General features: G+C 35.5%; 1 protein-coding gene across 2 annotated transcripts in view; it reads right to left on the reverse strand.

Moving 5' to 3' along the window:
* The window catches only part of THOC1 (THO complex subunit 1), a 37,809-nt gene that overhangs the window by 11,474 nt on the left and 3,017 nt on the right, over positions 1-23,318 (reverse strand). For both annotated transcript variants that reach the window (XM_061130847.1, XM_061130848.1), the window contains exons 4-11: positions 22,233-22,299; positions 18,240-18,358; positions 17,743-17,791; positions 17,229-17,324; positions 12,017-12,099; positions 11,013-11,086; positions 9,453-9,561; positions 8,098-8,229 (exon numbers count right to left, since the gene is read on the reverse strand). In XM_061130847.1, the coding sequence (XP_060986830.1) occupies positions 8,098-8,229; positions 9,453-9,561; positions 11,013-11,086; positions 12,017-12,099; positions 17,229-17,324; positions 17,743-17,791; positions 18,240-18,358; positions 22,233-22,299 (729 nt within the window). The remainder of the gene's footprint in view (positions 1-8,097; positions 8,230-9,452; positions 9,562-11,012; positions 11,087-12,016; positions 12,100-17,228; positions 17,325-17,742; positions 17,792-18,239; positions 18,359-22,232; positions 22,300-23,318) is intronic.

The following is a 23,318-nucleotide window of genomic DNA, read 5'->3' on the forward strand; positions in this document are numbered from 1 at the left end:
AATTGCCTAAACTACTCCAGGAAGACTTTCTGGAAAAACCAGCAACCATGAACCACAGGAGCAAACCTGAAGTTGGAGCACATATAAATGAGAAGAAAGAAATAGGAGGAACAAAGACTGAGGCAAGACCCTGAGGAGTTCAGTCTAGAACTCCTGGCTTGAAGAAACAGGCACTGTTTATGAACTTGAGCTTTAAAATATCATCTTTTCCACATTTACTTTTTATGTTGGATGATAATTTTTAATAAAAACAACAGATTGAAAACAGGGGTCAACAAGACATTGAGTCAGATGGGAAAGACTAGTTTGATCATTTAAACTAACTGCTTCACACTATCCTTAAGAAAACAAGGCCCCAACAAGTTAAAATGACCCCTGCAAGGTCACACAACTATTAGTAAGAGGAAAGACTAAAACGGAAACACTCAATTATATTCTTTCTTCCACAATATACATTTTCTAGTTCTACTTTTCTTCAGTTATTTTAAAAATTACACATTTACATGATGCAATGGGTGAAATATTTTTTTGTTGTCTTTTTTTTGTGAATAAAGGGCCGTTTATTGTCCTTAGTTTTTACTGCACCTCTTAGGCTCAGGCCTGCCTTCCTGATGATTATCCTAAACCTAAAAAGGCTCAGGCTACTCTTCTTAGCTATTCTTATGTGCCTTTCTGTCAATAAACTGTACACATAAAAAATATCCCTTTCTGCACATTTGAAAATTTTGATAAAAAATTAAAAAGCAAAACAATACCTACTCTGTAAAATTAAACTGAAATATGAAATCTTCCATTTCCATTACTTTAATACAAAATACATTAAAAAATCTTTGCTAGAAAACAAAATATTAAGAGCATTCACTTTGATCAAATTCTTAACTAATTTGTCATTATTAACACATCAGATCAAAATACCTAATTTTCAAATTATGGAGTACTTCTTAAAGTTCAAAAAGGCACAGTTAAGTAATACAACATTCACATCTCACGATCCAGTTACATATCAAATCCTAACATTCTTACTTGTTCTACATTTGTTAAAGAAACAAAATATCATCGAAACAACTGACGCCCCTCTAGACACTCCTTTCACTATGGCAAGCACTGCCATGTATTTGGTGTTGATGATTCTAACGCATATACTATTATATATACGAGGCATCAATAAATGTCAAGGTATTTTGCATGTTTTCAAACTATACTACATGCATTACTCTGCAAAAAGCCATGTTTCATACATTATTTTGACATGTACAGCTTAATACATGGAACTCTAGTTCAGGGGTTGGCAAATTTCTGTTAAGGGTCAGTCTGTAAATTATTTCAGGCTTTGTTGTTGTACCATCTTCACCATTACTACTCTGTTGTCGCTGGGCACAAGCAGCACTGACAACACGTTAAGAAATAAGTGTAGCTGGGAGTCAGAAATACTCATTTACAGAAACATGCAGTGAGCGACATGCTGACCCCTGTTCTAAGTCATCCATTTTTGGTGCTTTACAGAACTCAATGGGATAAAAATTTAGCATAGTTTACCACCCACCCTAGATAGCATATTAAAAAGCAGAGACATTACTTTGCCAACAAAGGTCCATCTAGTCAAGGCTATGGTTTTTCCAGTGGTCATGTATGGATGTGAGAGTTGGACTGTGAAGAAAGCTAAGCGCCGAAGAATTGATGCTTTTGAACTGTGATGGACTGCAAGGAGATCCAACCAGTCCATCCTAAAGGAGATCAGTCCTGGGTGTTCACTGGAAGGACTGATGTTGAAGCTGAAACTCCAATACTTTGGCTACCTCATGCGAAGAGTTGACTCATTGGAAAAGACCCTGATGCTGGGAGGGATTGGGGGCAGGAGGAGAAGGCGACTACAGAGGATGAGATGGCTGGATGGCATCACCGACTCGATGGACATGAGTTTGAGTAAACTCCAGGAGTTGGTGATGGACAGGGAGGCCTGGCGTGCTTCGATTCATGGGGTCACAAAGAGTCGGACATGACTGAGCGACTGAACTGAACTGAACCACCCACCCAGTCTCCTACTTATGAACATTTGGTTATTCCCACATTTTCACTCACAAACACATAGGTTACAATCAATGAGTCTTGTGTGTGATTCTCTAGGGCCCACTTCTTGGAAAAGAAGTTTTCACTTTGCTCTTTATTATAAAATTGCTCTGCAAAGTGGCTGTTACAATTTATAGTCAACTAGTGGTGTGTGCACTAGCTCTCTGCTCCCCACAATTCTGTCAATATATTTCTTGTTAGGATACTTAAATTTTGCCAATTTGTTAAGTGTGAAGTGATTATCTCATCATTTAAGTTTCTTTGGGTACTACAGATGTTTAGCATCCTTTCTAAGCTCATTAGTCATGCAGGTTCCTGTATCTGTAAGTTATTTGTTTATACCATCTTTCCGGTTTTCCACGTGGTTGTGTTTTTGTCAAAGGAATATTCAGGATAGTAATCTTTCTTGGTTCTGGAGGTGGTGAATACCTTCTCCTTGTTTGTGGCTTGTCTTTTTACACTGTCTAGTTCTAGTTCTTTTTTTCTTCTTTATACCTCTACTGATACTCACTCTCTGTTTTAATTATTAGACCTTTATAGGTCTTAATATCTGACAGGGCAACTGTTCCCACCTTCTTCTAAATTTTCCTAGTTACTCTTGGCATTTTGCTTTTCCATAAAAACTTTAAGATCAATTATTCAAGAGCCTATTTGGATTTGATTCAAAACACATTGGATTTATGGACGTATTTTGAGAGAGGTAGCACTGGGTCTTCCTATCTATAAATGTCATCAGACCTCTTCATTTTTATCATTTTCTCCATGAAGATCTCTCCCAGGTATTAGTTTTCACTGCTGTTTTATACAACATTTTGTCAACAGGAACACTATTGATGTTTTCCTTTTGTAACTTTGCTGAAGCTTCCTCAATTGAAACAGTCTGTTGGTTCTCTCAGATTTTCTTTGTAGACGATTATATTGCCTTCAAATACAGACAGTGCAGTCTTTTTTCTCTGAGGCATTCAACTCTCATTTATTTTCTGTTTTCTCTTACTGAAGTGACTAGGTCCTCCATTTCAGCACTGAACAGAAATATGGTTGGTAGACATCCGTGTCTTGTTCTTGAAATTACTGAGAATTCTTTTGAATTCCCTTCTGATTTGTTTTTGTAATAAGTATTAGTTATTATTTGGTCTTTATTTTTTAAAAATAACTACACTTGATTAGTTTTTACAATATATTTTTCATCTCTATTCATAAGTGAAATTGATATATACATTTTTTCTCTTGTTCTGTCCTTATCGTGATTTCATTTAAAAGTTACATTAAAAAAAAAAGTTACATTAATCTCATATAAGAACCTAGGTTGCTTTTCCTTTATTCCTTGAGGTACTGATAATATCTACCTAAAAAAATACAGGCCTGATGTAATCTGAAAGGTGTCACTTTGGTTACTACTTCCTTGTTCTATGTTTATTCCGGTTTTTAATTTGTGAATCCATTTTGGCAATTAATTATTCTACGAAATTACTATTTCATTAGATCTAAAAACAGCAGTTCAGAATATAGTCTCTTACACATTTTATTGTCTCTTTTGACTTCCAATTACTCCTGTTTTTATTGCTAACAATAAATTTATTGGTACCTTTTCATTTTTTCCTTGGTCAGGCTTGTTCTCTGAGAACTATTATAAAAATTCTTTTTATAAAATTTTTCTTTTCAAGTTTTTGGTTTTGCTATGTTCTATAGCTTCTTATATTTCATTAATTTGTGCTATTATCTACTTCTCCCAAGGCTTATTCTGTATCTTTTAGAGCTTATTAAATTCTCAGCTAGTCATTCTTTCTTAAATTTTTCATTAGTGCATTTCAAGTAATATTTTTACCTCTCACTTTGTGACCCACACACAACATAAAATACTTTCAATTTGCTGTATAATAACGTATTTATAACAAACTTAGAATTTCCATTGTGTCTTCCTCTTTAATTCCTGGAGAATGCTTTTCATGTTTCCATACATTTGTATCTTTTAAAACTATCCTTTTTTTTTTCCTTTATTTATTTATTTATTTTTTCAGTGGGTTTTGTCATACATTGATATGAATCAGCCATAGATTTACACGTATTCCCCATCTGGATCCCCCCTCCTACCTCCCTCTCCACCCGATTCCTCTGGGTCTTCCCATTGCACCAGGCCCTAAAACTATCCTTTTCATAGTTCTAATTTAACTGCCTTGTAGACAGAGATTGTGTGTATTCCGTACAACAGTAAATCTCTGAAATATGCTGAGACTTCCTTTATGACCTAGTACACAAATTTTGTGAACATTCAATGTGTACTCAAGACATTATCTCTACTTGTTGTGTACAAGTTTCCATATATACATCAGGATTATTTTTTTATTATGCGAAACTGTCATATACCTGTTAATCTTGGTTTGCCTGAACCATCAGGTACTCAAGTTCATTACTGCTAAAATCTTCCATATACCTACTAATCTTTATAGTTTGTTCAACCCATCAGTTTTTGATGAAGGCACTTAAAATATCCCACTGTAACTGTGGACCTGCCAACTTCTCATATTGTTTGAAGTTTTTTCTGATATATTTTGAGGGTATATTATTAAGTGCAGGTAAGTGTACGATATCTTCTTGGTGGCTCATTCCTTTAATATGCATTCCTTCATCCTACTTAACGTTTTTTGCCTTAAATTTTATTTGTATTTATGTAGCTTTCTTTTTGTTGGTATTTGCCTGGTATGTCTCTTTCCACACTGATACTTCAACTTTTTTTGATCAGTTTTTAGTCGTATACATCCTCCGTGGTTGCAAATTATTATGCACTTGCTCTATATTCCAGTTGTTACATTCTCTTGTGTTCTCTTTTCCATGTAAGTTTAAAACTTCTTAGGTCTATTTTTATTGCTTCTTAATGCAAACCAATGGAATTACAAAGCTAGCTGTGCACTGCAAGGAAACTAGAAGGGTAAGATTATAAAATGCAAAACTCTATAAAACACAAATCTCTTTAAAAGGAAACCACTATTCTCTGGAAAACAAACCAACAGCAATCCAGCACGTGAATCTATGATTTTCTCTTGGACCTTTGGTGATGTGGGCTTCTACCTGCCTTATCTGAGCTAGTTTAGAATGTTTCCTTTACTTCAAATAAAAGTGCTTGTATATAATCTCCAGTTTGCCTAATAATTTCTGATAAAAATAATGTCAATTTTAATATTAATTTTTTTCTGTTGATTGATTAGCCTTTTCTTTTTTGTGAAAGCCCACTGACTTGTCTGTCAAGGTATAGGGAATCGGACAGCAGTCTGATACAAAAGTAGTATTGCTGCAGGAGCTGCCTATTTCTCAATTAAAAAACTGTATACTGTATAAAACTGATACAGATAGTATACAGATCAGTATACTGTATAAAACTGATCAACTGTGTATCTTGAGAGATTTCAAGGAAAACATAACCTCTCTCAAGTGTACTACAGTTCTTTCTTAAATTATTTAAAGGGATCACCAAGTTCCTACATAATCCTGGGAAGTTGTTTAAGTGGCAGTGACCGCCCTCGTGAACACTTCTTTTTTTTGAACATTTCTTTTCAAATGTCTATCAGCACTTATAAATATACTGACTTATGTTTTTGTCTAAATCCTGACTATGTAGTGCTCTCATTTCTAGAGGAGCTAACATTTTTGATGGTTCTTTTGCTACAGTTATTATTAATTTCTATTACTCTGGCTAGTAATAGCCACGATGGGTCATTTCTCATTCCAGCTTTATTCTTATCTTTTTATCAATTAACCAGTCATCTCTGCCAATTCTTTTAGAATTAGGCTCCAGATTCAGAGCCTACACATGGCTGCTTGGCAGCCCCAAAGAATTTACTCTCTTATCTTGTTTGCATAACTATGGCTTGACTCATACACAGAAGGGATTCTAAAAACAAGAAAGAATGATGAGTATGTCCTAAACTTTCCACTGTGTTCACTGATGCTCATGGGGCTGCCCTGCATTAGACCCAAAGAGTAGAGTGTTAGAAGAAAAATGGCAGTTCAGGCCTCCCACCTTGAGGACCATTTCAGGTTGGTTTTATTTCATGTACTGATAAAAGGTTTAGTAATTGTGTTTGCCTTCTCAGATGAGTGGAAGCACACTCATATGTTAAAACTGGCATGACTGTCAGCAACAGTCTTCGAACAAACTGCAGTTAGTAAAACTCTAAAGGTTCATCAATGCCTGCACTGTATGCCGGAAATACATGGGAAAAATATCAAGATTGCACAAGAAGGGTTCTATGTTGAAATTTAAGATTAAACTTGCTGCTTAAGAGGCAACAAATGGAAGTAAAAATGCAAAACATCATGCCTTACATTCTTTGCTGCAATTCTCTGTGCCTTTTTTTCTTTCCATACTATAAAGTTTTAAGCTTCTAAAAGCTGCTTTTACCTCTGTCATACTACCTAATGGGATTCCAATGCCTAACCCTGAAAGCTCTCGCTGTCTGCACCAGTGAAAACGCTCACAAAGAGTTGGTAAAGGAGACACTATTCTAGCTAAGTTTTTTTTGTTTGTTTTTTTCCTCAGCAGAAATATTTCTCCCCTGTTTTCTGGTACCTATTGTTGGTATCTGTTAGGAGTCTGTTCCAGTATACTTGTGGGTTTTTTCCCCTCCCCTCTTTGGTGGCCTACTTAAGGTTTTCTCTTTGTCCTTGTAGGTAACAGCATAATGTACTGAAGTACGGATTCATCTTTCTTTATCCTGCTTGGCAGCTGCAGCATGCTTTCAATGTGAGAACTTGGGACTTCCTTCAGTCCCTTAGTTTTTCCACCATTCTCTCCCTTCTGTTCTTTGGAAATCCTCCTTAAATATATGCTGCAATTTCTCAGTCTATCTTCCATGGCTCCTAACTGCTTTCAGGTTAGCAAAAAAGTCTGTCTCTTTGTGCTGTATTTTAGGTGAACTTTTCATCACCCGTTCCTCTTGTCGCCTGTGTCCAATCTATTGTTTAATTTCTATGTGCTGTGCTTTCAATGATCATATTTTTCATTTTCAAGACTCTCACTTAGTTGTCATATTAAACTGCTCTATTTTCATTTCTGCTCAAATTTTTCAGTTTCACAATTTCCTATTCTCAAAGGATGTTCCATTGTCAGTGATCTCTTTGATTATCCAAAACATACATATTTTAAAGTTTTGGAACATATACATCAATAGTTGATTTTGTTGGTGATCTTTCTTAGCACTGGATTTCGGAATTCATCAGAGTTTTGAATGGAAGGACAGCCTTTGGCAGAAGAATGGTAATATCTGTCTTAGCTCCTTTTCAAAAGTGGGTTAATTTCTACCCCAGTCTCTGGCTTCAAGCAGGTGAAAGTGGCTCCGGCTGCTCGTCCCACATGGAACCCACCTGGTCTCACTTATAGCCAAACTCTTGGGTGCCACCACCTACTTGGAATATAGAATCCAGGAGGCCCAAGGCTTTCTTCACAGTGACTACTTGGCAGTTTGGGTCCATGAAGAGATTCATCCAGCTCTGGATAAGGAAGCCCAGCTTTGTCTTTGTGGTTTTCTCTTTTTAGATTTTACCTATCACTGCTATGTGTTTGGAGCAAAAGGAGTGAGCTGAAACAAACTCAATGTGCCATCCTGACTAGGAATTTACATAATCCCTTAGCATTGTAAATGAAAAACACTTACTCATTAAACTGTATAAATAAAATTAGCAGGGAATTTTAAAACCCCTTGTTTGTACCTAAATGGCAAACTAATTACAAAATATTTTCATAAATGCAAATTAAATCCTAACTTAAGGTTCAAATATATGTACTTGAAAGTAACTAAAACCCACTTATCCTAAAGTAAATTTACAAAACAGACAATGCAGAACAATTTCGTTTACCTTTGAAATCAGTCTTACTTATACAAGAAAAAACAGGACTCTCAAAGTAACATTTATCAGTTTTAACAAAAAATAAAGTCAGAAACTTTTCTACTGTATTTAACTTACAAGGCTATCAGCTAAATAAAAAACAAACAAACATATTTCTTACTGTGCTTCATGAAAAAAGGAGATTCATACCTTTTCACTTGTTAAAAATTTTGCAAAATATACATGCTCTCCTCCTGTTTTCAATTCTTCCATCTTTTTCCTTGAGGCCTGAGTATCATCTAATTTATAACTCTTAAAAACAGCTAGGACTTCTTCAGAATACTGCAAAATAAAAATGCTAATTAGTTTTATTTGGCACTGTTGCCCAATCACTTGCTTAGTGCTTCACTATATCAAAATAATCTACAATTTATTCCCAGTTAACCATATATGCATACTGAAGGCACATTAAGAAAAATTCTGACAGCAAAATAGGAGAAAACTATTCTGTGTGAGATTTTATGGTTACTCTAAAACTAGGAATAAGCTCTCTACTTCTGAAGATATGTGATTTCTTAAGTAGTTTGTGTAAGGAGAAAACAGAGAAGGGAATGTTTTGAGAGAATAAAGAAATTTGAGAGTAAAATTAGCTGTCTAATCAGCAGTGGGAACTCTCAAGCCTTTTCTGTGCTAAAGACAGCGACCAAATAAAAACATGATGTCAAACCCTATCCAGTTGAGGGACAATTCCAAGTGACTTCTCACTTACTATTTAATCTCAATTTGGACAGTTATGTGGAAAAGAAAAAGTACTGCATATAAAATAAAAACTTTATTGCACATAAAACTTTAAAAAGTAACAGAATACACACCATTCTCCTTTTAAAAGCTATACTTATTAACTTTAGATTCTGACTACAACAAAAAGGACAAACTGACCTTTAAGTACAAGAAAAGAAATACAGAGAATTCTTTGGAAAAAAAAAAAAATGAAGTTGGCAAATTTTTCCTGCAAAAAGTCAGACAGCAAATATTTTAGACCATATGACTCATCAAATGGTCTCAATTACAACTACAAAAGTTGGCCATTATAGCACAAAAACAATCACAGATAATATGTCAATCGTTGGTGTGGCTGTTTGCCAATATTGTATTAACTTTATTTACAAAAGCAGGCATTAGGCTGGATGTGGTCCAAGGCCATAGTCTGCAGAGTCCTGTTGTAACAGGATAGCCAAAATAATTCTGTGCAAAATAAAGGCAGAATGTAGTCTGCAAACAGTTCATCAATGCATGTTGACAATACTATGTAAAAAAATCAAGCCAATATAAAAAACCAAAGCTGTTAACTACTAACCTTTAAATCCTCAAATAATTTATAAACTACTCTCAAAATCAATTGTTTACATATTAATCTACAGCTTACCATCTATATTATGAAATAGGTATAAAAACATAACAGGCAGAAGAACTAAATAGGGAAAAGTATGCTGGACAAGAGTCAAGTTCTGACTGCCATTAGCTATAAAATAATGGGCTTTTGGTACTTTGCAATGGCAACTCACCTTGAGAAAAGTTTTCCATGAGATTTTCTCATAGCATTGCACAGGGTTCCTAAAGTAATCCTGAAGTGACCAAAATTTTCGGTACAGGTTGTAATCAATTGGAATGGAGCTGATAAAAAAAATGTTACATTAAATAAATCATTTAAGTAATTTTAGAAATATCTAAATGCTTTAGTTTTCCTTGGGGCACAAATCCTTTTAAAAATCTAATGAAAGCCATGGCCTCTTTCCCCAGAAAAGAATACAAATTCATAAATACTTATATAAACTTTACTATAAATAATTTCAGGGGTTCTCAGACCCTTATTCCGTCTTTATCTTCAGTAGTGGAACCCCTGAATTTTGGCTGGATACATTCAGAATTTAAGGCTATGTTCCCAACCTCTCTTGCACCAGGTGTGGCCATGTGATTAGATTTTGCCCAATCAGCTGGGAGTGGGAGTCACATGTCCTTTGTGGGCCATTTTTCACCATTTTCTCTTTTCCCTGGCTGGAAGGCAGATGTGATGATGAACCATCCAAGACTACAGGAAAAAGAGCAAATACCCAGGGACAGTGGACTAAGAAGTTAGAAGGAACCCGGGTCCCCAGACGATCTCCCTCAAGAGGGCTACTGCATCAGCCCTGAAGCACCTATCTTCAGACTTTTACGTGAGAAAGAAATTAATTTTATGTGGTTTAAACTAATGTTCATTTGACTCTAATGTTAAAAAGTCAAAGGTGCTATATCCCAACCAACACACTAAGCTAGGGAGACCTAGTAGGGAATAAACACATTAGGTACACATCAACTTAGGATTACAAAAATGGCACTACTAGTTCAATCTGGAAACATTACAAATCTTCAGTGTGAACACATATTCTTTTAATTTTTAATTTTGCAAGCAATCATTATGCTATAAACTGTTCCAACTTTTGATTTTAAAACAGACATTTAAGACCTTGTATCAGCAAATCCTGTTAAAAATGGTTGTGGTATCAACTATTTCATATCCTCCAGTATCTACAAAAATATTTCCACATCACCACTTAAAATTAATTCTGTCTGTAAACATAATTGCATACTAGCTTATTCCATTCTTTCTGAATAAACCTTAAAAAGTTGAACCTATGGATTACAGTTAGCATCTTTGCTAAGCTTCATGCCGATACAAATATTCCAAGAAACACTGTAGTTTTATACGGGAAACAGGAAGTAGGTTTAGTGATCCATACAGCACCATGATCTCAAAGCCACGCTGTGAGAGGGAGAAAGGGAGGAGCTAGCTGCCTGCGGTTGGCTTGTCAAATGTTACGCATCTGTGTAAGGTCGGCCACGCTGAAACAACAGACTGCCTGCACACAATTTAGAAACCAACTGATTCAGTCCATTAATGATTCAGGAGTTAAAATTTTAAGACATATATATAAAGTTACAAATAAAAGGAATCTATAAGCATTATTTCCTTCCTCCTTGTCTACATTCTCCTACCTCCTTCCTCTCTGTACTATCTCAGTACTTGGTAAATCATTAAGGTATTTTCTATGTAAATCAAGAAATCTGAACTTCTAAACACTCACCAAGTTGTTGGAGCTTCATCATCTCCCATTTCACCTTCTTCTACATCCATTCCTTCTTCTCTGTCCTCTGTGTGCTAAATTTTTAAAAAATGTACATCTGGTCATAAAGCAGTTGTCAGGCAGAAGAGAATTCTACATGACAGGGATCTAAGAACTCAAGAGCAGTATGACAATAAGATAATCATGAAGACACAGTGTAAAGTTTTAAACCAATACTTTTCCAAATATGGTCAGTAGATTCTCTCCACGAATAGAGAACCTATGGCAAAACATGATTTGGAAATATAGTACACAATGATCTTTTGTGAGAAGTGAGAAGATCATTAGTACACTAAGGACTCCATGAATCACAGTAACTAACTCTCAAAGGGAATTTAAGTAGTTTTTGTCCCCAACTTTCACTGAACTCTGAAAATCTTCCCCCACTCATACAGATAACACTTATTATCTGGGAACATTTTAGGATATGCTTGGTGTCCAGCTCTATATTGAAAATTTTTAAACAACTAGTTTACATAGACTAGTCCAGGAAATATCTAAAAGACACATAAAAGAGAAAGGAAAAATCTTAAAGTCAGTATCATTTCCAAATTGACAATGATTACAATTTAAGGGATAAATTAAGTAAACTATTCTGATTAATTTAATGTGAAATATTAGTTATATCTAATTAAAGAATTTTTAAACTTTATAACTTGCTCCTAAATGAAGAGCAGGTAATGAATGTCCAACAATTTGCCATCTCTGGACTGTTTTCAGTCCATGTATGCTCAGTCGTGTCCGACTCTTTGTGACCCCATGGATTGTACAGCCTGCCACGCTTCTCCGTCCATTGAATTTTCTAGGCAAGAATATTGGAGTGGGTTGTTATTTTCTTCTCCAGGGGATCTTCCCTGACCCAGGGATTGAACCCATGTCTCCTTTACCACTGTGCTACCTGGGAAGTCCTAGTTATCTCAATAACAAACTTAAAATATATTCTGTTGATTTCACATCAGCCTCACCTTCTGACCCAGTGTGCTCTCCTGCTCATTGGTATTGAAAACAGTGACATTTTCCAGATTAAATTGACTCTGCAAGTTAAGACCTATTAAAAAACAAAAAAAGATTTTCAAAGCAAACCCAAATATCTAAACCAGTTTAGGAATACAACTTTGTTGTCCTATAACTAAAATATATAAAATGATAAATAACTAATTAAGCAAAAGATCAAGTCAGAAAGTAGTATCACACTTGATTTTCAAATTCTTTCTAAAATTCATTTCTTGAAGGTGCTTTTAGAGTATGCAGAATTCTATACATACTAATACAGATATAGTTGATCTGTTATTTATGAATATTCTAGAACAATTTTACAGAATGCTTTATGTACTAATTTATGACTTTGCTGAAGCACAATCAGAAATTGTATTACTCAGATAGTATAAATGTGTAATAATGTTTACAAAAAAAGTATAGTGAGAGCCGTGTTTCTCACTGTCGGGGAAAGAAGTTAGAAATAAGCAGGTCTATTGGTGCGGGATTAGACTCACAAGTTATCAGTCACTATATCACTGTATTGTTTTTGGTCATTTAAAAAAAATGTAGACAGATAACAGCAATAAAGATGCATGTGTATATGTTAGTATTTATACATATCTTTCCAAGCTGTGTGCACTGAGATGGCTTAGAAGCAGTGATATTCTAGTAACAATTAGCGTATCTAGGGCCCAGATCTTGTCTTTTAAATACCATTTTAAAAATAAGACAAATCAGGCTCTTTGGAGAAGTGGCTGAGAAGGAAAAATACATGATGCACCTGGACTATTCTTTTATATAAAAAACGCATGAAAGAGAACCCAATGGGGAGAACTTGAACAATTTGAACAAATAATGATATTGAGATTATAATTCATATAAAATAAATATTCATGAGTTTCATTTTGAAATAGATGATTGAACTGATAAGTAAACAAGGGGGAAGACACAACTACTTTTCGTTTTTTTTGGCTGCATTGCATGGCTTGTGGGAATCTTAGTTCTCTGACCAGGGATCAAACCTGGGCGCTCAGCAGTGAAAACTCAGCGTCCTAACCACTGGTCCGTCAGGGAATTCCAGAGACAAGTCTTCTTTAGAGAAGAATTCCAATTCATAAATGTAGAAGGTATGAGAGAGATAGAAAATCATCACCAGGAAACCTAATAATAATTGCTATAGGCAAGATCCACTGATGAATGCTACTCAACTCAGTGGGCAAAGATCTAGAGAGAAAAGGAATATTTGCATAGCCTCAAAGTATCTCCCTCCAAATATTTATTAATTACAAAGGGGAAAATAGTAGCTTTGTAGTAGAGAAATATGGAGATCAAGGATTCTCTCTTAATTAGGTGATCAAAGATAACATCCCCAGTAAAAAGACATATCAACACCATGCTGAAACGATGCACTGAGAAAAGCACATCACCCCTGTGGTCTTCTTCTGCAAATCCACAACTGCAATCTAACTATGAAAAACACCAGACAAACATAAATTGAAGGGCATTCTACAAAATACCTGACCAGGACTCTTCAAAACTATCACGGTCATGAAAAAAACTGCAAAGGCTGAGGAACTGTCACTGACTGGAGAGATTAAAATGAAATCACAACTAAATGCAGGATCATGCACTGGATCCTTAAATAAAAAAGAAAGCAGTGATAAAACTGATACAGTCTAAATAAAGTACTGCACCAATGTTGATTTCTCAGTTTTGATAAATGCACATAGTATGTAAGAAGTTAACATTAGGTGAAGCTATTCAGGTACTTTACATATACATATAGTCTAGACTTTAAGTCTAAAATTATTTTAAAACAAAAAGCCTTTTTTTAAAAAAAAAAAAAAAAAAAGGAAAACTAGTATGCTAGATGAAGTCATTAAGCTAGTGAATGAACTTGGCTCACCCTTCTGTATTAATTACTTAAAACCATCTTTGTCTATTCTCTATTACTCAATAGCACATGACATAATTCTCCATTAGGTTAAAAATTTTAGTCACACTTAACTAAATTTAATGGATAAACTACATGCTAAAACAGCTTTCTAAAGGTCTTGGGATATATTCTACTGACTCTTCAGCATCTACAAACACAAGAAAAGAAGTACTACAAGAAGATATCCCGAAATGCCAACCTAGCTTATGTTAGTAAGGATGTTTGGAAACTGGGAGGCACTTGCATCAATGATAAGACTGTAAAATGAAGCAGCCACTTTGGAAAACAGTCTAGTGGCTCGTCAAGAACTTAAACACAGAGTTACCATGTGATCCAGTAATTCTACTCTTAGATATACCTCCAGGAGAAATTAAAACAGTTACTATATGACCCATCAATTCCATTCTATGTATATGCCCAAGAGAAGTGAAAACATACATCCATACAAACTTGTACACAAATGTTCACGGCAGCATTATTCACAATAGCCAAAAAGCAGAAGCAACTCAAGTGTCCATTAACTGAAAAATGGATAAACAAACTGCAGTCTATCCATACAGAGAATATCCTTCAGTTGTAAAAAGGAATGAACTACTGATACATACAACACAGATGAATCTTGAAGATGCTAGGTTAAAAAAGCTAGTCACAAAAGACCACATATTGTATTATTCCATTTTTTAAAATGTCTAGAATAGGAAAAATCCACAGAGATGAGTAAGTAGATGACCTATTCTTCGGGCCTGGGAGAGAGGGCAGGGATAGGGGTAAGTGCAGAGTGACAGTTAGCAGGCACAGGGCTCCTACGGGAGGAGAAATGTTCTAAAATCAGCTGCGGTGATGACTGCACAACCCTGTGAACATACTAAGAAAACAGAAAATCACACATTTTCAATGGAGAACTATATGGTATGTGAATTCACATCTCAGTAAAGCTGTTAAAAAATACAAAAAGTTGAGCTTCCAGTAACAGAAGGCTAATAATGAACTAATTAACAATTCAGATTAATCCTCTCACTAAGGACAGCTACAAACTTGGATTAATTAATTCTATAAATTCTTACAGAGTATAAACCCTGTTCACAGCATTGTTTTAGACAATGAAATAGAAAAATTGTTTTTTTGTAAAAACTGTAAAGAGTGAGGAATATATGGCAAAAAACTAAGAAGGCAAGAAAGATAAGCAATGCAGCGTCAGCACTCAGAGCCATTTCTGTTTGTCAAACAGGAAGAATCAGTTGCAAAACTGAGCCACTGTTTGGCAGCTTCCTGAAGTAAGGATGTTAAAAACAAACCTAAGGAAGGTGCAGAATCTAATAAATCCTACCCCAACCATCTTCTAGGCTGGGACGTACAGGGTTATGTCCTCAGGTAGGGATGAAACAAACTGCAGCCCTGCACCAAGTCTTCTTGATGACCTAAGCAATCACAGACCTCGAGCTGGGCTAGATGAAGGTAAGCTTACACTAGTCGTAGCACCTTCTAGGGTGCCTGGCAGGTCATGAAAGCTCTCTCTGGAGAAAGGTATCTAACCCAGGCCTCCAAATTATTCCTTCTAATATCTTCCCAAACATAACATCAAACGCTAACCAGAAACACAAAAGAGGTAAGACACCATGAGTGAGAAACAAGCACAAGAGTGAGTGAGAAAGAGCCATGAAGACTTAAGACACTGGAATTATCAGACACATAAATAAGGTAACAACGCTCACCCTGGTGAGACAGTTAAAAAACAAGTTTGAAAACAGCAGGGAGTAAGACACTAAAAAGTGACACAGCAGACTTAAAAAAAAGACTTTCTAGAAATGAAATGTACAGTTACTGAAATTAAGAACTCATTTTCAGCAGATTATTCATAGATGAACAGAGAAGTAGTAAACTAGAAAACATTTCTAAAGAAATCATACAGAATGTGATGGAAAGAGACAGAGATGAAAAATGCAGAAGGTGTAAGAGATAGACAAGGTATAGAATGTTAACTAGAGTTCCATAAAGAGAAAGCAGCATACACAATATCTGAAGAAATAGCAGCTTACTTTTTTAGAAAGTGGATGAAGGACAACCGATACACAAACTCAAGATGCCCACAAATCTGAAGAATGATAAATTTTAAAAATCCATGCTTAGATACATTATATGAAACTGAAAAACCGAAAACCCCACAAACAAAAATTCAAAGAAAAAGAAAATTTCAAGAGCAGAGAAAAAAACAAAACAAAACTAGATTATCTTCAAAGGAGTTAGACTGACATCTGACTCCTCTCTAGAAAACAAAGGCAAAGTAATGATGACCTTCCACTAAATGAAATCCTATGTCCAGTGCCAACCTACAAGCTCTATACTTCAACCACTCTATCTAAGCTTCAACCATTGTTCAAGAGTAAAGAAATAAAGATTTTTTCAGACAAAACAAAATTTGCACTAAAGTCTAAAGACTAATAGTCACAAATAGAGGATCAGAAATACAAGTTGTAAATACACTGGTAAATTGAAATTAATCCTGACCACATTTAAATAAGAGGAAAGAAAAAAAGCAGACATACAGCAGGACAAAAAGAAAGTCACAGGTAATTTTGCCACTGCTAACACACACCATAGGTCTTACCACAAGCAGGCACTGTTCTAAGCTCTTCCATATTTTAACTCATTTAATCCTTACAACAACATGTGAAGTAGGTGGTAGATTAGCTGATATTAAGGAAGGGGTGACTGAGGCAGATAGACAGTTAAAATCTGGCATATCTGAACAGACTGTGGAGGGCTCGAGAACACTGCCATGCTTCACTTTTGGACCTGAACAGGGGTTACCCAACTATTTGCTTCATAACTATTATACTATATACTTACTTTATGCACTTTCATTCTACTGTTATATTTCATAATGATAAAAGAAATGAACAAAAGTAAATGTGACTAAACAGTAGTGACTGAAGAAGAAAATGGAAGCAGAAAAACTGGCAGGCATTAAGAAATGAAATAAAAACATGATTCATGGCTACATATTTCAGTGTGATTCAACTGTACATTCTTATTAATAAGCTTTGAACTTGAAGAATCAATGGCTTTATTTGAGTGTTACCTGTATTATACACTGGAACAGGTACAACTATTTACAAGTAAAAGAAAATGAAGCGACAATTTCCTATGCTATCTTTCAACTTTTTAGAACCTTTTTTTTTTTAAAAAAATCATCATGGTATATTCTAGTCCATGAAAAACAGGTAAAAATTTTCCTGCAAAGCAATTTATGTACAAAAGCTCACCTGATTTCTCAGATAAAGGGAAAAGCCTGGCCAAAAAGAGCTGAATTCGTCCACAGAAGACTGTATTCTGGGATTTTGATAATCTTCGTAGGAGATCTAACAACAAATGGAAACAAAGGTTACACAGAAGAGATCATTCTATATTTATTACAATATACCCAAGTGTCTTAACCAGTTCAAAAGTATTTTCCTAAAGCAGTAGTTCTCAAAATGGGGGTAGAAACTATTTTCTGTCACAAAAAATTAAAATTAGACTAGAAAATTAAAAATAAAACGAGTTTAACATGAACAAGATAAACTTTATTCACCTTTTTGGTTTTCATTAAGTTTATGCTTACAACAGGAATAGATAAATTTAAAGCAAATGATCAGTTTTAATAAATCAGACTGCTATTTTAAAATGAAGATACAATCTACTTAAAAAAAAATTTATAACCTGTGTTTAATTCAACCACCTGGTTTCCTGGCCATATTTCCTTCTAAAAAACCAATCATTTACTGATTAGTTACTTACCATTGCACATACGTAGTAAATAATTTTTTCCAGCAGAGTAGAATGTATTCTGAAATTAAGACAGAAATTATTACTACTGTTCTGAAGTTGGTACACATTCTTCAATAGTAAGTCACAGGAAGTAAGATTTTACAGAACACTAATATGTGCTGAGAATCTACTATGTCGCTTTCACTTTTTCCAAGCAAATAACATTTTTAATGAAATATTTTCAAACATATAACAAATACGATTCTAAGTTACTTTTAAAACATGTAAAAGTGTGTGTTTTCAAGGTAACTGTTTCTACTCAAATTTTGTACTGTCATTTTTTTCTCCATGTGACTCTTACTTGGCTTTTCCAAGACAGCAGAACATATAATTCTCATAAAGACAAACTTTTTAGCAATCAGCAGTCAGAAATAAAAGCAAGAAACAAAACAAACTACCCTCAGAACTCTAGATCTATAGAAAGCTAAAGTTAGTTAAAGTTAGGAAAAAGAAACTAAGGCACTTACTGATTTCCAAGTAGCAACATTTCTTTCCACAAAAGTGAATATTGTGTCACACTGATCCAAAGGAAGACAGTCCAAAACATCTCCCAACAATACAAAAGGTGTAGATGCCGTACAAATACCTTCAAGTGGAGCACAAGCCAATTTAAAGTTTAAAATATGACTGAGTAAAAGAGCTCATGTAAAAAATTTTGAAGATAATCTTAAAGGTACACTTTGTCAATCCTAACAAGGCTGTGAAAGGCAAGAAACAGAAGCAACCTACAAGTCCCCAAGCAGGATATACTTAAGTTCATTTAAGTTTTGGTATGTGATGATATCATCACCCTTGATAACCCTTCTAGAGCATTTACTATATGTCAGGCACACTAAGGGCTTCGCATACACTAACACGTGTAATCCTCACAACCCTATGAGGTAGGTAACATTATCTCCAGTTTACAGAATGGGAAAACTGAGACACAGAGAAGTTAAATAACTTGCCCAAGATCATAGAGCCAGTAAGCAGTAGAGCTGGGATACGAACCCAGGCAGTCTGGCTCCACAGTCTGTTTTCGTCACCACTAAGCTATTCAAAAGAATATAATGCAGCCAATTAAAAATGATGGTTATGATGACTATAATAACTTGGAAAATGCTTATGATATAATGTCAAGTGAAAAAGGCAGGGTTCAAAACTGTATGGATATTATGGTTATAACAATAAAATCTATTAAAAAGACTAGAGAAACTAAAATCATATACCAAAATAAATGGTAGTTTTTTAAAGTAGAAGAACTGGGACTACTATTTTCCCCTTTCCTCATTTCCAAATGTTCTGTAATAATGCTAAATTTAAATTGTCTTTGTCATTTGAAAAGATCTAGTCCAAAAAAGATAACAAAAAGGTTTGATACTAATTTCAGTTCTTACTATACTTTTAAAATAATACTGTTGTTTCAAAGGAAAAATTGGTAAAATAAAAAGTTATGTCTAAATTCAATCTTACTAAAGCAATCAACTAAAGACTTCAAGGTCATCTAGGCTAGTTAAAAATGCTTTTATCCCCCTGCTCATTCTTCTTTCTATTTTTAGGTAATAGATATCAATGCTTGTTAAGGGTTTAGGAAAAGTAGCCACTTCAGCATGGTATGTAAAAAAAGTATCTAGGGGCACTATTAGCCCCTAATACTGCATTCACACAGTGGTTCAGAAACCAGAAGTAGTATTTCCAGCCCTGTGCTGCACTGGAAAGATCATAGCTGGAATGTAGTATGAGGGATACTGCCTAGAACCAGTGAGGCATAAAGCAGCAAAGTTCAACTCAATGCAAAGGAAACCTGATCATCAGAACCAGCTAACAGAAATCAAACGGTGAGCTTCATCAACGGGAGCAGACGATGATCCCCTGCCCAGGATGATACTGAGAGGAGACAAGACAGGCCAGAGACAAGACTGAACCAGATGACCTCCAAAGTCCTTTATCACTTAGATTTGTGATACTTTGTGTCCTGTATACCCAAGAGATTAGAGTGCATACTCCCTGCCCTTAGCTGAAGTATAATTTGGCAAAATAACACACATTTAATAATTACAGAACTTAAGAAAATTACCTAGACTCCACTCTCAAAGATTCAATGAAACTGAGTGAAAGCCTGGCAGTCTCATTTAAAATGGAGATTCACTGGTGATTCTGATGAGCTGGGTGATAACATGATTCCCCAGCACTGTCACAACCTGTGTCCCAGCCTCTATGCTGCCCTCTGAGCTTCATCTTAACCTTGGCCACAGACACCTCCTCCTGAGTTCCCCACACCTTGCTATGTTCAAGCCTGCATAGTTTTGTTTACAATGTTTTCTGCCTAACTAGGCTTCTTCCTCTCTATCACATGGTAAATTCCTACTCAGTCTTTCAAAGCATAGAGTACATACTGCATCTAAAAAACTTTTCTGGTACTTTTGTGTAGGCTACCACATCTCTGCTTCTGAAAGCACACTGTACATAAATTATAGTACTTATCATATCCAAACTGTTTATTTTTGTTATGTAGACTATGAGCTTTTTAAAGGTAGGCATTTTTGAAGGTTCTCATCAGTGGAGAGTCTGACACAACAGAAGCTCAATAAATGTCTGCCAAGTTGAGTTTAACAAAACGTGTTTATGGACAATTTGAAAATCTGTCACATAAAAAACAATACAATAATATTGCTCTCAAGAAGACATTTTTCCCATCAAATTAAAATAAAGAGGTATTTAAACTTTTATTCATGGCTTAACTGAGTTCTTAAGTCCCTATCTTTCTCAAATAAAGTAAAAGTTTTAAACACAGACTTTGTATAACTTCAAGCATTTGCCAGCAAAGGTCCGTCTAGTCAAAGCTATGGATTTTCCAGTAGTCATGTATGGATGTGAGAGCTGGACGATAAAGAAAGCTGAGCACCGAAGAATTGATGCTTTTGAACTGTGGTGTTGGAAAAGACTCTTGAGAGTCCCTTGGATTGCAAGGAGATTCAACCAGTCAATCCTAAAGGAAATCAGTCCTGAATATTCATTGGAAGGACTGATGCTGAAGCTGAAGCTCCAGTACTTTGACCACCTGATGCGAAGAACTGGAAAAACCAATATGAAGAGCCATTGGAAAAGGCCCTGATGCAGGGAAAGATTGAAGGCAGGAGGAGAAGGGGACAACAGAGGATAAGATGGTTGGATGGCATCACCGACTCAATGGACATGAATTTGGGCAAACTCCAGGAGTTAGCGATGGACAGGGAGGCCTGGCGTGCTGCAGTCCATGGGGTTGCAAAGAGTAGGACATGACTGAGTGACTGAACTGAACTGACTGAAGCATTAAAAACATTACCAGTTTACAAGAGTATCATATCAGGATAATCAATGAATGAAGTAGATGCTGCAAACTGACAGAAACTGGCAAGGAACACTCCATTGCAGTACACATTAGAATATGCTTAATAAATGAATGATGAATAAGCATTTCATAGAAGTTTAACTCCTAAAGCCAAAATTTATGAACTACTTAAGTTCACAAAATTGCTTGTGGCTACACTGGAAGATCACTTTTACCTGGTGTGTTTCAGTTTTTGTAGGAATAAGTATCAAAATAATAAATATGCGAATAGTGCTTTACAGATTAAAAGGCACTTTTCACATAAACTATATGAATAAGTCAAAGGAATATTTTAACCAAACTAATTAAAAAAAGAGTACTGATGAACTACTTTTCCATTGCTTCTTTATGCAAATATTTAATGAGCTACTACTGTGTATTAGTCACTGTGTACTCACTACATGCCTTTTTAAAAGTCTGCTGAAACTACCTCCTGCTAACCCTGGCCCATCTTAACCATCCTCTACCTAGTTTTCCTGCCAGCAGTTTCTCGCCATCCCATGCCTTTCCCATAGGTACTCTTTAGCACAGCATACAAAGTCCTTTACAAATGATCCTAACTTACCTTCCTGCTTCTTTCCTCATGGTTCTCATCATCCTCTCAGCATTCTGCTCCAGTTTTTTTTTTACAGCCCTTACACCCCAGCTCCTATGTTACAGTTTTCTTTCTAGCCCATCCTGGTCCCTTCAGCATCTGAAGTTTAAAGAACCACTTCAACTACACTTCAGTCCCACTTCAATTACCCCCAATAAGATATTTACATGTGTTTCCTTCATGAACCACTAGGTTCCTTATAGGCAGGAAATATGTTTTATTCACTACTGAATCTCCAAGTCCTAGCTCAGTACCAGGCACATAGTAGATGCTCAATAAATAGGCACTGGATGAACAAAGTAAGTGGAGAACAAAGACATGTCAGTGTGTACTGTATACTAGTGACAAGAAACAACTGTGAGTTAATTTCAGTGGGACTTCTTGGCAAGGGGGGCAGGTAGGCAGAATTTGAAAAATGAACAAAATCAACTAGGTAGAGAGGTATGGGGAGAATACGTTTTCAATACAGCATGTCATGTCCAGGATTATTTTAAAACCAAACCAAACCATACTTACCTTCAGTTACTCCCCCAATAGCAAGAGAAATAATAGCTAAAACGTTTTCACATGATGAATGATTTATCTACCAACAAAGGAGAAAACAACTTAATTTAGGAACCAGAATTTAGACTAATCTGATAATAAGAAAAACATACCCTCTGACATTAAATTGATTATCACAAACATTGGATAAAGATATTTCTCACAGAGGATAAAATTACTAAGAATATTTTAACAATGAATGATAAGAGCCCTAACTGTAGAAGTATATTAAATAAATAAGCAGCAGGTGATTCACTTAAAATCCACGAGTCTTGGGAAGATGGTTACATTGCATGATTAAGCCTGTAAGCTAATCATGTAAAGATGCGCTGAGGCCATTAAGTCACTCAAAGGCAGCAGACAAAAGGCTGGGCCAGGGGGATTAACTGCACTAGTGCATCAATATGTCTTGGGGAGGGTTTTATTAATAATAGAAGAGAGATGATGCTTAGGTTTGATAACATCATAAAAAACAGCATTTATTGACTGTTTATTAAGTGCCGTTTTATGCAACCCTGAAAAAATGGTGTTTCCTCTTTTACAAATGAAACTGAGGCTCAAAAAAGCAAGGTAACCTTGCCCAACGCCTAACAACAGGTGACTAGGTCTGAAGAAGAGGAAAGAATGAATACAGAACTGTCCTAAAGAAAGGGACACTGTTTTATGGCCACTGGAAAAGAATCTAGCTTCTTGGGATCCAAGCTTTGCTAAAGGAAGAATAAGCTGTTGGAACTTTTCCTTTCATTTGGGTGCTCCACTAATGGTACACAAAGTCAGATTTTTCACATTTAAATTTCTGTACTGAAGTTGGATAGGCTCTTGTTATCTATTACTAACTGAGAAGGAGGATGCTGATAAGGAAAATGAGGGCCTGGAATCCGTGCTGAACATCCTTGGACTAGACTTCTCATCCACTCCAGAATGTGTCGCTGTTTATACAGCAAAGACAGGGCCCATCTTCAAGTTCTAGTTCTTGCTCAGGAAGACCTCGTGTCAACTTTCCTTATACATATTCAATGGCAGAGGGCTCTGCTAATTTATTAAACCAAACTCTTAAAT

The sequence above is a fragment of the Dama dama genome, chromosome 27 (genome assembly GCF_033118175.1).
Source record: "Dama dama isolate Ldn47 chromosome 27, ASM3311817v1, whole genome shotgun sequence".
Classification (NCBI taxonomy): Eukaryota; Metazoa; Chordata; class Mammalia; order Artiodactyla; family Cervidae; genus Dama; species Dama dama.